Source organism: Vidua chalybeata, chromosome 24 (assembly GCF_026979565.1).
Source record: "Vidua chalybeata isolate OUT-0048 chromosome 24, bVidCha1 merged haplotype, whole genome shotgun sequence".
In the NCBI taxonomy this organism is placed as follows: domain Eukaryota; kingdom Metazoa; phylum Chordata; class Aves; order Passeriformes; family Viduidae; genus Vidua; species Vidua chalybeata.
In genome coordinates, this window is record NC_071553.1 from 6,686,122 (window position 1) to 6,704,004 (window position 17,883).

The 17,883-nt window shown below is 49.7% G+C and overlaps 1 protein-coding gene across 2 annotated transcripts in view; it reads right to left on the reverse strand.

Moving 5' to 3' along the window:
- KCND3 (potassium voltage-gated channel subfamily D member 3) overlaps positions 1-13,100 on the reverse strand; it is a 105,221-nt gene extending 92,121 nt beyond the window's left edge. Inside the window, exons 1-2 of one of the 2 annotated variants that reach the window (XM_053963860.1) lie at positions 13,047-13,100; positions 6,432-7,616 (exon numbers count right to left, since the gene is read on the reverse strand). In XM_053963860.1, coding sequence (XP_053819835.1) covers positions 6,432-7,540 — 1,109 coding nt within the window. In that variant the 5' untranslated portion in view covers positions 7,541-7,616; positions 13,047-13,100. Of the gene's footprint in view, positions 1-6,431; positions 7,617-11,451; positions 11,517-13,046 lie in introns of those variants that run through there. The other variant, XM_053963859.1, reaches the window with a different exon arrangement.
- Positions 13,101-17,883: the final 4,783 nt, after the last annotated feature.

A 17,883-nucleotide genomic window follows, 5' to 3' on the forward strand; every position in this document is an offset into this window, starting at 1 on the left:
GGGGCAGCCCCAGCTGCCAGGGCCCCTCCACCCTCACAGGGAAGAATTTCTTCCCAATGTCCAATCTAAACCTGCTCGCTTGCATTTGGAAGCCATTCCCCCTTGTCCTGTCACTCCATGCCCTTGAAGGCACAGATCCCCTGAGGAACTGCAGTAAAAACATCTCCTGTTACTCTCCTGACATTGAGTGAGGTGTGGGTTTATCTCAGGCTGGGCCCGTGCTGATCCCGTGCCAAGGGAGCAGGGCTGGGTGGGGATGTGGTGCCCAGATGTCCCTGTGAGGATGAAGAGGGGTGTTGGCAGCACCAAGCTCCTGCCAGAGGGGCTGCCAGGACTCGGGCACTCAGCAGCTCCCTGGCCTCCTCTCCCTGTGCACACCCATGGGCTGTAATCAGCCAAGGAACCTAATTAGTTTTGGCTAATTTGTTTCAGGGCCTTTACCTTCTCCTCCCCTCTCCCTGCTCTCGACTGACAGTGGCTACTCTGTCCCTTATTTTCAGCTGATGTCTGTAAACTGATTGCTTTTACTGGGTCAGCTCTGTTATGAAATTATCGTTTTATGAGACTAAAAATAGCCCAGATCCAGTCAGCACGCCAATCACTTCCCTTCATCTCCAATGAAAATGCAATGTTATCTTTAATCTGTATTTCTCAGGCACTTACTGTGAGGCAAGTTAGAAAGAAAAGAGGGGGAAAAAAGAAAGAGGAGATCAGAAAAAAAATCTGCAAATCAGTTGCTATAGATGCATCCCTGCCAAGGCTTCCACTGGTAAATTTAGCAGTCACGTTACAATTTTAGTCAGCACCATTTCTTAGCCTTATTCAAAATAATTCACTTCTCACACAATGAGTTACCCTAAAGGCAAGTTATTTTGTCTTGCACATTAAAAATGGTGCGTTTGCACATACGTGCAACTGTTACAAATATCCAAAGCCACAAAAAGCGTAAGGATGGATAATTTTTTTTTTTTTTTAAGAGAGGGGAAAAAAAATCCAGTGAATTCCACTTGCTTTAAGAATGAATAAAGGTATTTTAATACTTCTGGGGTTCTGGTGAATACAAATAGCTCAAAAATGAGATGCTTGCCTGAGATTTATATCAAGATAGTGAAGGGAAAAGGTTCCATCTGTAGTTTCTGATACAAAGACATTTTGCACACAATATCTGTAAATCCATTAGGAGAAGAAAACTGATACACGTTTTGTATAAGATGAAGCTGGAGTGAAGAGAGTGAAAGCTCAAGGAAATGGCCTCTTTGTGTAGCTCCATCAACTCATGGTTCAATTGGACTTTCTGTGCATTAAATTCATGCAGCTCTTTGGCCCCTGGATATAAGGAATTGTTGACTGTGTGGGAAATGGCGAGAGAGATGAAATCCCAGCACCTTCCTTCACAAAGGAAACACCCCACATCTCATCCATCTTCCCACTGGTGATGTTAAATATGCAAAGTGGTGTTTCTATTCAAGAAGCTTTTCCTGATTCAGTTTAATGGCAGCTCCCAAAGTCCTGACACGCACAACGTGACTCCTGGCCCAAACAACAATCTTTCCCGAGGAGCCGGGAATGGCAGCGCTCCAGAGATGATTTATTATTTTCCTTACTTTGCAAACTGCTCTTGGTGTGCGTGAAGGAGGGTGAATGAAGGTTACTATCAGCCTGAGTGGTTTTGCTGTGCAGAAATCAGAGCGCTGCTCCGGCGGCGCTGGCAGCGAGCTCGGGGCTCAGCCCAGCTGGCAGCGCTTTGGCACCACGGCCCCCACGTGCCACGGCCCTGCTCACACTCCGTCCCCGCTCCTGGCCACGACTGAACACCAGTAACAAGAGAAAACCCAAGAAATAAGCAGAACAGAGCCTGATGTTCGTTCCGGCGCCCGTTTGCTCGTTTCCCTCTGATCCACATTCGGCAGAGGCAAAGCTGGGCCAAGACAAACCAAAACAGACCCTACCCCCAAATCCCTGCTCTCTGCACACTCAGCTAATAAACCCTCTCAGAAATTGCAGCTCTTGCCCCAGTCGGGCTGTTGACACAACCAGGCCAGCAGTGCTGTTTTATCCACTTGCCCTGGTTCCTTAAATGAATTCTGCAGAGGGGCCGGTGTTGTCCAAAGGTGCTGAGCTGTGTCTCTCAAACTCATTGGCCAGAGCAGCTGAAAGGGGGATGGTGCTCTCAGAGCCATTATGGCCTTGCAAGTTGTGAGGGTGACAGCCAGAGAGCTTCTCCAGAGAGCAGCCTGAGGCTGCGGGAGCTCAGCCTTTCAGCTGCACCCTGTATCCCTCAGGACAAACCAAACGCAGCACCAGCCTCCGCTCCCCGTGCTGTGCTGCTGCTGCTTTCCTGGCAAAACTGGCCCAAAGGTCTTGGTGACAATTCCCTCCGGGAATATTCCCTCCTTATAGCACCTTCCAGTGCCTAAAGGAGCTCCAAGAGAGCTCATTTGAATGAGCTAAAATTTAAATGCAGGACAATTTCCATGGGCATGGACTGACAGGGCAAGGGAAAAGGCTGCCAGAGGGAAGGGATGGATGGATGGATATTGGGAAGAGATTCTTCCCTGTGAGGGTGGAGAGGGCCTGGCACAGAGCAGCTGTGGCTGCCCCTGGATCCCTGGCAGTGCCCAGGGCCAGGTTGGACACTGGGGACTCCTGCAGACCTGCAGGAGGATGTGGCACTCAGGTTTTCACAGCTACGATTTGATGCCTCTGCTGCAGGCCATGGACACTGCCTAGGAGTCTGAAACATACTGCTGCTGTCAGATGAAATGAAAACAGCTGTAAAAAGCTTGGAAAAACACTTTCTCTGGGCAAAACTGGCGTGGGGTTTAGTGGGGTGACAGAGGTTTTGTGTTTGTGCTGCACATGAGGGGAAGCAGCAGAACCTGAGGCTTGCCCATCCATAAAAAGTGAATAAAACTGAATATTGGGTGGGGCTAGGGGCAACCTGGGCTAGTGGGAAGTGTCCCTGCCTCTGGCAGGGGGTGGAATGAGCTGGGCTTTAAGGTCCCTTCCCACCCCAACCGTTCGGTGGTTCCATGAAAACCAGTGCACTGTACCAAGGGAACCAAAGTCACTCTAATTTACCCATTTCTATCGAGATGTAAAGCCACTGCCTATTGAACTAGCATACAGTGATTGCACACTGAATTAGCTGAAAGCCAGGACAGGGACGTGGTGCTGGGATGGGGCTGGCACCGCTGCTCTGCTGCTCTTGGCAGCACTTGCATTCCTGAGCTGGGGGCCAGGGGTCAGAACCTCCTGCAGGACACACAAAGGGTCTGGCAAAGGCAGAGCTCAGAGCACTGGGGCTCGCGAGAGGGACGAGAGAGGAGGTGGGGAGCTGTTGGCCTCTTGAGAAAAATGTTTCTGCATGAATTGGAGAGCTGATTTTGAATTAATTTTGAATAGTTGTTTCAGTAATTCAGATTGATTTAAGATGCACCCAAGAATAATGCTTTCATTATAAAGCCTCCTGAGCAAACTTTAAATTGTGTTGAATTAAAAACAGCCTCTGTTAAGCCAGGGCTGATAAGCACAGCAGAGGGATCAGAGATGCAAGGTCAGTATAATTTAATTCCTTTGCTTTGTTTCCCACTCCAGAAAAGCTGCTGTACCTGTCTCCCTGGGTTGTTAACTGCCTAAGGAGCCTGCAAGTCATCCTGAATTTCTCTAAACTGATTTGCATGGTAACCCCACCAAAACCAGTGGTTATTTACTGATGCTGGGCTTCACCTTCAAGAAGAAAAGCATTTCTATTGCCTTTTATTTATGAGTCAGCCTGGAAATGTGACTGTGTCCCAAAGATACTTGGGAATCTGGGAGAGCATCTGATGCACAGTACGGTGGGAGGATTAATGGTCTCCTACTGTTGGCTTTGTTTGTTTGTTTGTTTGTTTGTTTGTTGTGAGTAAACTTTACACAAATGGAGTTTATCTTAGTACCAGGGAAAAAGTTATCCTGCACCTTCCAGATCACTCCTCTAAGGCACTCTGTCAAAGCAATGCTGGGATTCCAGCCTCAGGGAAACCTTCACTTATCTGGGTTTAAACGTATTGGTGGTGAAAACAAACTATATGTATATATATGGTTTTGAGTTAAAAACTGTTGTGCTTCATAGTTTCTTGTTTTAAATGCTGGCTGGATTATTAAGGGCAAAAGGCAGGAAATATTTAGGATCTCAATAAAAGCTCCGAGTGCTGCTGAAACCCGAGCAGTGAAGTGGCCAGCACTGAGGAGGGCAAGTCTGATGGATTGGGGAGCACGTTAGAGACCTTGGCTGCATTTTCTGCAGGAGGAATTGCCAGGACTCTCATTAGTAACAAGATCCTTCCAAATAGATTGAAAAGACTTCTGAAGAGAGATGTACATGAAATATTGTCTGAAAGTGCCACTTTGTCAGAACTGGAAGGATTTTTGGGGAGATGAAGGGGACCAGGAGGGTTAGCCCTGGATGGTGAACTCCCCCAGGAGGGTTAACCCCCACCCCACACAGGGGGAGTCAGGAAGGTGGAAACAACCTAAAAGTCCCAAATCAGTAACACCAAAAGCCTCAGTTTTATGACATTGACAGCATTTTATAGGTCCCTTCCCAGTGAACCCTTACAAAGGCATGTTTAAATGTCTAATTTCTTAAATCCATGTCAGCTCATTTCCAGCACTTGTTCCTCTGTGATTTCTGTGATTACAACAAATTGGGCACACTCCGAGGTCCTTGGGAGCACTGGGTTTGTCCCTGCATTCAGAACGGGAGGGAAGGGACCCAAACCCAGCAGAGCCCCGGCGGGAGCAGAGCCCCAGCTGCTCTCCAGAACATTCTGCACATCCTGGGGCCGTTCCCAACCCGCACAGGCTGGCCCCTGGCCCCAGGGCTCCTGTCAGAAAGATGTAACAGCACAAGTGTGAATGGGTGCAGGCTGTGTCCCTGCAAGGACGGGTGTGATCGTTATTCAGCGGGAATCTGGGAACAGAGCTGGACTTTCACACATCTCCCCTTGTGCAGAGACACGTGAAGGAGGCAGCCAAGGCAGGCGTCCCTCTGAAGCTGATCAGATACCGTGCTGGGGACAGGAGGGGGGAACTGACCAGTATGGACCAGTCAGAACATGGAGAGCTGAGCTACAGCGTGGGGCAGGGCTGGGATGCAAAGCCCAGCTTTGATTTCTAAGTTTTACCTTTCCCAGGGGGAGGAACAGCTTTTGCCATAAACTTGCAAACTTTGCTTAGCTATTAAAAAGGAGGAATAAGAGATCTTTAGGTGACTATGACAAACAGGTTCTACATTTGCACTTAATGAAGAAATTCAGACTTTCAGTTGTCATATGCCCAGATTTGGTGCCTTTCTGACAGCTGAATTATGATTTTAATAATTTAAAAGTGCTACTGTGAGCCTGTTCATGTATAATAGGCACAGAGAAGTGTTTAAAATCAAAAGCAGTGTAGAGAAAAAGTAGTCACTACATTACAAGGAGGAGAATTGTCTACATCTGAGTATTAAACTGTGTGAACTCTCCAGTGGGAAAACTCTTTTCAAAGTAACTCTGGATTTCCTATACTGTTGTGATTTGTGGGATGAGGAGATTTGCACTCGATCCTGGGTTTGTGTGTGCCCAAAGCAGCAGCCTGCAATGCCCACTTTCCTCTACATAACCTTGTCAGGGTGAGGCTTTGGCCATTCTGCTCCCAGAGGTTTTAGTTCAGAGCATCAGGAGTGCAAATCTATAATCTCAGTCGCAACATCTGTGAGACAGAAATGAAATATAAGGGGCAAAAGAGCCCTCCAGGCTACATTCCCCTTGCTTTGATTTCATTATCTTTGTACCTGTCCATGGGAATGTTTGAAATTCTACTGCAACCGCCACAGCACGCTTGGTTCTCAAACTCACAGCTAAACACAGACAAGAAGCCCCCATCCTGCTCAATCGAGTAAAAACCAGATCACATCCTGGCCATCACTGAGTATTTCAGTACAGTGACCCACAACATCCCTTGAATTCAGCAAATCTGTAGTTCCTGGCAAGTCAAGGGGAGAAACAACGACTGACATTGCAACGAGACACAGCAGATGCATCAGCAGCTTTGTGTGAGACGCATGGCTGGAGCCAATGTCACAGAGAGCAGAGCTCTCTCTCCCAGCCCCTTGCTCGGGTCAGCTTTTCCCCCCTGCAGGAATGAATCAGAACCTGCTACTCCACCACTCTGCTCCTCCTGCACTCGTTTACCGTGGTGCCGAGCATTTGTCAAGTGGGTGTAAGTGCTTTTTCTGGTTTATACAACTGCACACAAATTGCAGAAGTTGTAAGCCAAAGAATAATCAAGCCCTGAACACTTCCAGCCCCTTCTCGAACATGCACCCAGGAAAACGCTGAGGAGGAGCTGAAGTCAAGCTCCCAGTACATGCTTGCCTGCTGCTCAGGAAAAGGAAAAGTAATACTCACCCCAGTGTTGTCATGGTTACAATAGTGTACCAAAAGGAAGCAGGAATACTGGTGAATTTGCTTGCCGAGGACCCTTTCTCCGCATAAAACATCACAGTTGCAAAGATGATGATTGCCATAGTGAGGGAAAAGAGGAGAAAGCCAAGCTCGGAGGCACAGCTCTTCAAAGTGTAGCCCAAGATTCTCAGGCCTTGGGAATGGCGGGAGAACTTGAAAATCCTGAAAACCCTAAAAACCCTTAGCGTGACAAAGGCTCCGCTGACGTCCTCGTTGTTGGTCATCACCAGGCCGATGTAGTAGGGCATGATGGCCACCACGTCGATGATGCTCATCACGCTGCGGATGAAGCGGTAGCGGCTCGGCGCCGCGAAGAGCCTCAGCAGGTACTCGACGGTGAAGATCATCACGCACGCCGTGTCGAGGCAAAAGAAAGCCACGGCGTAGCGCTCCCCGCAGGGCAGCTCCTTGTTCCCCGGCACGGTGCCGCAGGGCACGGTTTCCACCACGTTGGTGATCACAGAGACGGCGATGAAGAACCCGGTGACGTAGTAAAAGACTAAGGCTAAGGTGCTGGTGTGGGGGTTCTCGAAGGCTCGCCACATGGTCTGCCGGAAGCTCAGCGAGGGCATGGAGCCCTCCTGGTTGTTCTCCGAGTCGTTGTCATCCATCAGCCGCTCCGCGTTCTCCCGCTTCCTGTCCTTGTACTCTTCGTAGCAGCAGTCCCCGATGATCTCGGGGAGGATCCCGTAGAAGGCGAGCTCTTCGTCGTAGGCAGAGATGCACTCGTACCTGGGGTAGTGCAGCTTGCCAGTTCTATAAAAATTGAGGATGCACCTGAAGACCTCGGGGTCCCGGTCAAAGAAGTACTCCTTGGTGTCTTCGTTGAAGAAGAACTCCTTCTCCGTGCTGCCCAGGAGAGTGTCCGGGTACCTCTCCAGTGTAGTCCTCCAGGTCTGGAAACGCCTGCCACTCACGTTGAGGATGATCAGCTCATCCTGCCTCTTGTTTTTCTCCGTTGGAGCCAGTGGCATGGGACAGTTGGCCACTGGCATCCATCCTATGGCAGCCGCCCTGGCGAAGGGCAACCACGCTGCTACTCCTGCTGCCATGATGAGCCCGGGCCGTGTTACTGGAGATGAGGCTTGGGGTGCTGCTGGGACCTGCTGGGAGTCAGACCAGTTCCATCTAGAACACAGAAGAGAAGAGAACACAGCACACAGTCACGCGGGGCGTCCTGCCCCGTTGGGTGGAAGAGTCCAGGATCAGCACACACACCAGAACCTCCAACCACTGGCTCGCCCTCACCTCCCAGGTGAAGAACGGTGTTGAACAAGGCACGTGATAATCAGCTCAGCGGGGTTATGGCATTACTATAGATTGAAATTTTGAATAGCAAATGATTCCTCATTAAAAGCATTTTAAAAGTAGCATAAACACGGTAATTTATATTTGCTTCCTCACAAACAAGACGAATCCATAATTCCCCAGGTGTAAGCCTCCTGTGCTCATCAGTTTAACTACAGCTGTCAAGAAAGAGCTGGGAACTCCAGTGAAATCAGCCTGCAGTGGATCATACACCACAAAAACCCACGACGGGGCTTAACTGCATTTCCAGTCCTAAACAAGTTCAGTATGTTCTGAATCTTGCACTAAGAACATCTTTAGTTGAAAGACATGGAAATTTTTCTCTGGTTTTCAGCAGTTCTCTTCCATCTTTAATGCATGGCCTGGCCCCAGCAGCAGTTTTCTGCTGCTCTCTTTCATTTAGAGGTGGGGTTTACTCCTGGCAAGTACTGCAGCCCTCCACTGGACCAGAGGAAAATTCTGATTTTTGGGGAAACATTGTTTGGAATACCCGAGCACCAGTAAGCTTCAGTCCCAGGTGTGAAGGCTGAGGGATTAAGCTACCAAATACCAAGAACACCGGAATGAAGGAAGGCCCCAAAGCTGGAGAATTTCTTCCCAGCAGGAAGATGCTTTGCTTGTTTCCTGCCTAGCAGGGGCAGAATCCTTCAGCTGAAGAACTGAAAGATTCCTAGGTTGAAACAAAATACATTCACTGCATTCTCAGAGTTTTGGATGAGGAATATCCCAAGTTGTCCAGATCCTCAGCCACCAATCTCTTGATGTTTGAGTGTTTTTTGTGTTCTAATCTAGCCATGAATTTGTTTTATCTTTTTGATCTTTGGTCAGAGTTCTTACAGTCTTTAACTTTTGTTTTAACTTGCTTTTGCTTTCACTTCCCTAGTGCTTTTCTAATTCTACCATAAAATTATCTGCAGAAAGGTGCCATTATCATATAAGATGCATTAGAAGCCCTATCAAAAGTCAATTTATCAATGGAAATTCTATTGATTCCACTGACTCAGGCCCTCAAAGCCTAATTGTATCTTTGTAGGCATTTTTACTCCAAAGTTTTTAACTTACATGAAAGCTGCCATTCCAGCCAGTAAGGCTGCAGCATTATTGATTCCAATGGGCCATCAAAATACTGAATAAAAAATGATGGAATGAGTCTGTGGTGAAAATGCCTGAAGTGCTCACAGAAATGCTCTTCCTCTTCAGGGCAAATTAACATTCATCACCTTAATGTGGAGCATCTTCCCATGCAATTTTACTATCCAAAGGACAATTGAAATCCCTCGTGCGAGCATCTTGCTGCTGCTGAAGAGCTTTTGTAATTACGGAACATGTAATAACCCATGGTGATGCTTATCCCAAGGAGACACTTTGCTTATCTACCCAGCACTGGAGCAAACATCCCACAGTATTTCCTCTAAAGAATTGTTCAGTGGTACAAAGCAGCACTTTTTGTCTCCCCCCAAAGAGGGAATTTGCTGCGCGAATCGCGCTGGCCTGGCCGCCCTGGGGACCAGGCTCTGCGGGCTGAGAGGCACAGCTCAGCACTGGGAACCTTCCCTGCATGACTTTGGAAAGCTCCCTCAGCCCTCGGCTGAAAGGGCATCTCCAGGGGCTCTGTGGGCTCAGACTGCGCCCTTCTACCATCAGTGGTGGATCTTTTAACTTTCATGAAACACTTAAGAACAGGAGGCAGCAAAATAACAATTATTTTATGCATTAATCACCAAATATATACAGGCAAATAACTGAGAAACCAAGAAAAGGCATCTTGTTCCTGCTTTCCCACTGGCAAACTGTCTTCCCTGGGTTTTAATTTCACTTAGCACCATCACCAGCGTCCTTCTGCCAGGACTGACTGGTGACCTGACCAGTTTCAGCACATCGGATCCTCATCTCCCCTGATTTCTCAGGGGAACCACGTTAGAAATCTCTTCTGTACTTTCATAACTTTGGTTGTAGATTCCAGGTTACCTACATTAGCTCTGAGGCACTATAAATACTTCACATATAATTGTTCCAATAAAGCACTGGTAACTCATAAGTGACTTACACATTTTTAAATCAATTTTTAAAAGATAAAATGGGTCCTTTCATGCTGGCAGTATATGTGGGGAAGCTATAAATATCTCAGCTGTGAAAGGGACAGGAGATTAAAGCCAAAAAGAAAGAAAGGGGAATTCTTCTGTGGAAGTTTAGTCCCCGTTTCTCTGGGTCCAAGAGATGCAGCTGGTTAGAGCAACAGAGTGCACCCAGCTTCATTCTCAGAGCTACACTGAGTCTGCCCCATTTATCCTCAGAGCACACAGAAGAGGAGCCTTTTTCAGCTGTAAATTATCTGAAGGACCACGAGTGAGAAGTGAAATCCCCTGCTGCAGAGGTTTTGCTTTTTCTGTCCATGAGTCCTTGGAACTCTACCACTCCCTGAAGGAAGTGAAAGAGAATTGGGAGAGAGAGGGGGGACTGGATTTCTAATCCTGACCTGCACAACCTAAGCTGAGCCAAAAAAAAAAAAAAAATGAAGTAACCGGTTTATCTAGAATGTAGAATTCCAGAATGTAGAAAGAACCCCCCTTTTCTGCCTGCTTGGATTTTGGTAACTGCTAACCAGCCTGTTTAGGCTGGAAAGCAATTGGCTGGACTCAAAATCTAATGTACTGTTGACAGTGTCTGGAACTCTCACAGAAAACAGACACACTCTCATTCTAACAAGCATATATTTAGCAATATCCATATTTCTAATTTTAATTACCATAATTTCTGCGTGTAATTTAAAAGGAACTGGTTCACAGCAGACCGGCACCCTGCTGATGACATTTAGAAGACCTGGTACACAAAATAGAATCATTTACCTCCTGACTTAAAAAAGTAGCTGTAGAGAAAAGAATCTGCTTTCTTTAGATAACTAGGGGGACAATGAAACAGTCAAGCAAATCGGAGAGAAAAGGCTGAGCACGAGCCCCCTGTCCCCTCTCTGCACTCCTGACCCCGCTGGGTCCCTCCTGACCTGCGCTGGCTCCGCTGCAGCCGCTCCGGGGGCACCGTGGCCTCACCCCAAAAACACCCCTGACAGCCAAGGCTGGCTCAGGACAGCTCAGGAGGAACACTTGGCAGGGAACAGTAAGGACTGTTCACCTAAAGGGTCCAGAAATAAAGGATGGATTCTTACCACTGCAGCTCCCACGGCAATGCTTAATTGACACTGATCAATGTCTCTTCATCATCTCGAGAGAGCAGAGACAGACCAAAAATCTCAGCGTTTCCCTTTCTAGAGGCAGACAGGGCTGTTCTGAAATCGGACTGGTAAACATACTGCAAGTTTCTTGATGAGACACTGCTAATGGGAGAGAAGAGCCTGGAGATCATTCCTTCTTCCCTCTCCTGTCCTTGCTGGGTCAGGCTCAGGCAGCAAAGAGACCTTTGCTTTAAAGCAGAATCTGTCAGCCAAAGCCTCGGTGTCTTCTGTCAGTCACACATTCCTTCCCCTTCGCAGCAACACCAGAAAATAAAACTTTCTGCAAAACACTCACTCCCTCAGTCTGTTGGGGAGATTTAGGAGCAAAAGCAACAGGCTTAGGATAAATGCATGCAAACTTCTCCCCTCCCTCCCTCCCAGCGAGCCCCGAGAGCCCCATCTTGCCGGCTCGCAGCGCTGCCTTACCTGGAAAGGAAAGACACTCGGCGCCCAAAAGTAGGGCTAAATCTGGGGAACGGGAAGGCAGGGGGAGCAGGCACTCCTCAGGATAAAAGGTGAGCTCTGCTGCCTGCCTCTTGACTCCCTCTCTAAATGCAGTCAGAAGCAATCAGTAAATGCGATCATCATTGTGAAAGTATATATAGAGAGATGACTAAACAGCTTCTCCCTCATTACTGCCGAGGCTCTCCCTGCCTCTCTCGCCTGAGCTCGCTTCGCGCTGCCCCCTCCCCTTCCAGCAGCGCTCGCAGCTTTGCCCTCGCTGCCCAGCCCAGCTGGGCACGGCCCCGGGTCCCGCCGGGGCGGCCGCGGCCGGGCTGGAGCCGGCGGGTGCGGGGAGGCTCCGGAGAGCGGAGCGCGGCTGGAGAAGGGCGGTGTGAGCTGACGGAGCAAATGGAGTCGTTAAATACACGCCAGAGCCTACCCTGCATGCTAATGTGCCAAGGGGGAGATGCAGGGGGGAAAGTATGGGATGAACTTCGCGGCTCGATCGCGGAGCTGCCTGCGTGTCCCTCCTGGCTCCCGGTCAGGCGGGGACAGGGCAGGAGGGATTCCTTCTGGACAAGAAAACGAGCTATTCCTCCAGCATCACAAACCTACACCCAACACCTTGGCCAGGGCGAGAGGCTGCATTCAGGAAGAAAAAGAAAGCATTCGGATTTAAACCGATCTTTATCTATCTTCTTCGTCCTTCTTGCTTCCCACCACCTTTCCCTTTTCCCTCGTCCTGATGTTCTGGCTTGCCCTCCTCCTTGGCAGCTCTTACCAGTCCTGTCTCCACACCGCCTCAGCATCCCTTTCATCCCCGGCCAGAAGTTGGACTCGGCACGCTCCGAGACCCGGCAGCCTCGCTCATTTATCCGTTTGCTGTGGAATCTCCATTAAGTAAACAACCACAAGCCCAAATCAGAGCGAGCCAGCCTTGCCCTGCTCTGCCGGGCAGCTCCCGGCGGTGGCTGACGCGCCGCAGCGGTACTTGATGACTTCCATAAAGTCAGAGCAATACGCACAGGAGCGAGCGGGGCTCGGCTGCCTCGCCATCGCCTCCTCGGCGGCTCGGCACCGCACCTAGCGCCGGCAGCGCGGGGCTGCCACGGGCCGTGCGGGGCTGCCACGGGCCGTGCGGGGCTGCCACGGGCTGTGCGGGGCTGCCACGGGCCGTGCGGGGCTGCCACGGGCCGTGCGGGGCTGCCACGGGCCGTGCGGGGCTGCCACGGGCTGTGCGACCACGGGCCGGCAGCGGCGAGGGGCGGGAGGAGAGCGGGGCGCGGGGTGGGAGCGGCCGGGGGCACCCGCTGGCCCCGCCGCCCCCGCCCCGCCCGCAGGTGAACCCCCGGGGCCGGTGTCCCCGCACCCCCGGGCCGGTGTCTCCCGCACCCCCGGGCCGGTGTCTCCCGCACCCCCGGGCCGGTGTCCCCGCACCCCCGGGCTGGTGTCCCCGCACCCCCGGGCCGGTGTCCCCGCACCCCCGGGCTGGTGTCTCCCGCACCCCCGGGCCGGTGTCCCCGCACCCCCGGGGCCGCTCCCTCTCCGCCCCCCGCCCTCCCGGCGGACCCCCTCACCTCCGCAGGGCGCTCCCGGCCGCGGCCGCCCGCCCGGTGCCTCCGCGGCCATGCGGCTGCCGGGAGCGGAGCGCGGGGCTGCGCGGAGTGCGCGGGCGCGGGGCGGCGGCGGAGAGCGATGGGGAGCGGTGGGGAGCGGTGGGGAGCGGTGGGGAGCGGTGGGGAGCGGTGGGGAGCGGTGGCAGCGATGGCAGCGGTGGCGGCGATGGGAGGACGGGAGCGACGGGAGCGGTCGGCACCGCGGCGGAGAGCGGAGAGCGGCGACGGGCGATCGGCGGGGCCGGGGACAGCCCCGCGCGGAGGGGCGGCGGCGCGGGGCGGGGGGCGGCGGGGGCTCCCCGCGCTCGGCCGCGTCCCCGCCCGCCGCCCGCCCGCAGAGCCGCCGGCAGGTGTCACCCGGAGCGAGCGGCGCCGGGCGCGGCTCCCCGGGACGGAGCGGGCGCGGGGCACGGGGAGCGGGTGCGGGACCCCCGGGGCGGCACAGGGCAGGGGTGGCGGTGGCCGCAGCACCCCCGCAATGGGGCCCGCAGAGTCCCCGAGCCGGGGAAGAGGGGGGCGTGAGGAGGGGTCCGGGGGCTGCAGGGTTTGCGTTGTCAGGCGCAGGAGCTGCTCCTCCAGATGCATCGCTGTGAGCAAGGGATGCGTGCTGGGGGGGGTCTGATGTGCCTCTGGTGCCTTAAAATAAGGAAAATGGGGACTTGGTACAGCCAGCAATGACCAGGGGCCGTTTTCCAGGTGCCTTTCTACCCAGAGCTCTAAACCCAAGACCTTCTTAAAGAAAAAAAATGTAATAAGAATAGGGAAAGACCTCAAAATCCTCAACATTTCAACAAATCAATGATCTGGTTCTAGAAACTCTGAAATCAGGACCCTGATCATGGAATTATTCAGCTTGGAAAAGACCTCCAAGATGATGAAGTCCAGCCTGGGTCCTACCATGCCCACTAAACCATATCACAAAGTGCCAAATCGAGTCCTTTTTGGAACACTTCCAGGGATGGTGACTCCACCACTTCCCTGGGCAGCCTGTTCCAGTGATTAACCACACTTCCAGTGGTGACATTTTTCCTAAGACACAACTGAACCTCAACCTGATCCGTCCAATTCAGGGTCTAAATTTTGATAATTCAATGTCATTATTAAAAAATAACACTAATTTCTAATAACATTTGTAATCTGCATTAGCTGACGAGTTCATGCACACACAGTGTATCATAGTCTTTAGGTTTTGGATATTAAGATTTGTAATGTGGACACGTGAATAGTTTTGTGCAAAGTGAATCCTAAAACTTCTGTGAGAAACTTTCAGTGGCTGTAAGAATTTGGACATATCAAAGCATTCCGAATCCATCTTTATTAGATGTCTTCAGAGCTGCTTTCCACTTTCAAGCCCTCCCTATATCTCCACTTGCTCTTTCCCTCTGCAGATGGTGAGAAGAAAGCAGAACCAGAAATGTCATTTGGCTTTTGCTGGTATAAGAGATTTTTCTGTGATTTACAGTGTCACCACTTCATAAAACTTCCTGACTCCTCTCTCTCTGGGCGTGCTCTGGCCTCACTCTGTGCTGGTGCTGCCCTGGCTGTGATTCTGAATCGCTTTTCCCCCATGACTCGGCCCCTTTTAACTTCCCATCTCTATTAAAAAGCTAATTTGGGAACTCTTTTTCAATGCTCCCAATTTTGTATTTTTAAATAGAATATGAAAGTCAAAAGCAAGCTTGCTGCAGATAGTCTGAAGTGAAAATATTCCTTCTTCTGTCTTGATTTTTTTCATCGATATATTTTCTCTGTTTCTTTCTCTCTTCTCTCTTTAACTCTCTCTTCTTTCACTCTTTTCATTTTGCTCTCTCATTCTGCCTTTCCCTTCTCTCTTTTTTCTAGGAAAAACTCCTTAGGTTCTACCGCCCCACTTAGAGCTTTTATTAAAACTTTTTGAACAACTTTTTTTCATTCTACTACTGAGAAGTAGAACCTGCTGGTGTCAAAACACCACAGAAATTAAGGAATGAACTATCGTGGTTAAATATCAATATTAAATATAGTTGACTTAATTTTTTTCCCTTACATTTTCTTCTGTGTTTATATCCTGTGCCTCTGCAGTGTATGTTATTTATTGTGTTTGTTCTCTACATTAGGTGCTACTCTGCATAAATTCTGCAGCTAAATACCCCGTTCACTGCGTGGCTGTGCTGCAGAAGTTCTGCAGTGACAGTTGCAGGAACGCAGCCTGCCTGCCTCAGATTCCAGCTCGCCATAGCACCAGAGCTTTGTAGTCTGATTATGTCCTGTAGATTGTGCCAACAGCTCCCTTGCTTTGGCTCCAGGCTGGTGAAAACACCTGCACAGATTAAAGAAAGGTCATTAATATGATTATGTGAAGGAGTCAGTCTTTGTAACCTTAAAATTAAATATGTGGTTTAGTGCCTCCGTGCCACAGGTCTGGCAAAACCAGGAGTTCAAGCCCCTTCCTCGTGTGTAGAAAATGTTCTGTGCAGAAAATGCAGTGTCTGCTTTAGGGGTAGAAATGGTCTTCACTAGGACAAATCTGAATTTTCTTTGAGACAGAAAAAAACTGCCAAGTATTGGATTTGGATCAAATTTTTGTTGGCTTTCTTATAAGAAAACACAAAATATTGAATCCTGAAAGTGACCTGAAGTGGTCTTTCATAATAAGGTTCTGCTTTAGTTTTCTTGCAAGACCAATATTGGGAATATTTTATAGAGATGTATGAACAATTAAATCCCAAATTCTCTTAGCATCCCACAGGAGTTTTCAAGGGGACCTTGTTGTTGGCTTCAAAACCCTGGAAGGGAAATGTGACTCCTCGTCCAGCCCCTTTTGGAGCAGGATCCAGACAGGGAGCCTGAAGGGTGGGGGATGTATTTGGGATGCCCAGGGGTGCTGTTTGTGTCCCTGTGGGGTTCCCAGAGCCGTCCCTCACCCCAAGGTGCTGGTTCCCATGGACAGCCCCATCCCAGCTTGGGATGCAGCCCTGCCCTGCCCGTGGGCTGTTGGAAACCAAGGCCTGGGCTTCGAGGCCATCTCTGATTTACGTCGTGCTCAGTCGTCTCCCCCTCTGCGTCTGGAGATTTTCCAACCCAAAATAAACCCTCACAGGCAGCTGCATTCTGCCACTTCTTCCTAAAAGGAGAGAGGAAGGAGCTGTGGACGGGGTCCAGCAGCAGCGAGAGTCACCCAGCAGCTGCAACGTTTTCTGCTCTTAAAGAATCTGCTGCTGTTAATGAATCAGGAAGGAGACACGTGGCAGAGGAGGGAACAGAGCCCTGAAGGGCAGGAGTGACACCGAGTCAGGGCTGTGACTGACTGTCCTCTGTCCTGTCCCTTCCCAGTGCACCCCATGGCCCAGGCCCGTTTCCCGTGCAGTTTTGGTGTCTGACAGCCAGGCAGGATTTACACATTGCTCTTCATCCAACTGCTCTGCAGCAAGTTTCTTTTGCAAGATCTGCTTCCAGCCAGTTGGGAATTCTTGTAATTATGAGCCAGCCCAGGCTAAAAAGCTCCGAAGCGAGCAGAGCACAAGGCAAGAGCTCTGCTTTGATCTCACACGCCGGGTTAACCCGTCACCATCAAAGCAATCATCCTCAGCTACTGCTGCCCAATTAAAGAGTAGCAAAACCCCCCAACAAAACCCCAACCAACCCCAAATAAATGATCAATGTGAAATGATCAGCTTTGGAATGATCAACGCAGCTCGAGTGATGCCGAGGGTTTTGCTGCCACAGTCAACAACACAATAAATTGGAATTGCAGTTTTTTGGTGGCTCATAACCAGTAAATCAGGTCTGGGGAACTATACATTTACTGCAAATTTAAGGAGCTGTTCTTTCATTTTTAAGAGTGCATTTTAAATCAAGTCAACAGCCATAAAGCAATATACAGCCTGCCTAGCCATTGTCTGGGGAATGAGTCCTGTACTGTCATCATTCTTTTTTATTATTATTACACAGGGGGGAAGGGGGGAAGAAATTTGGGGGTGAGATTGTCCATGTTCACCCACCCGGTGAGCCTGGACCTCCAGACATAGACAGGTTTTTCCCAGTGTTTCCTAATGATCAGGAGTGGATGGTCCCCACTCATTGCTGAGGAAAAAACCTCAAGAGGTGAATTTAGCCCCAAACCAATTCATCATACCAAACTCCTCTCTATATATGAGAATTCTAATGGGCAGAAATAAATGTATTCCTTTATCTTGGAACAGATTAAAAATAACTTCACCTGCAGACAATTCTGTAACTAGAATTCAAGCTTAATCTGATTTTTTTTAAATATTGAATCTAGTAAGATCATTATTTCTGCCTTGCTCTAGAAGGATGTAGTCTCCCAGCTAAAGAGAAGGTGCATCTGTGTGTCATTAAGGGCTAACCTGAAATTCAGATCTTAATCCTCAGTACAGACCTTTGAGAGAGAAGGGGAGCTTTTGTTAATGCATTAATTTAAACTTGCTCACAGCAGCACCAGTAGCTGATAGTTTGAAAGTAAATTCAGTTAGTATTTTTGGATAGTCCAGAGCTAGAGGAAGCTCTTCATGAATGGAAAATCTCTCATCTAAGCCTCTCACAGAGCTCAAAAGGGATATTTATGCAAACATCTATCTGAGCAGGAGGTGTTCCTGCTCTTCATGTAAAAAGACACAACTGTCAGGCTTGTTAGGAAAATGTGTCACATCACCCAAAATGCAAGATTTCCTGGTGTTGAATGATGTTACCTTTACTGCAGGCTAATCGAGACATCTTGGTACGTCTTGTTAAATACAACTGGCTTTGCTCAAAGCAGACTTCAGGGCCAAAATGATTGGTAATTCTGGGTTTGTATTAG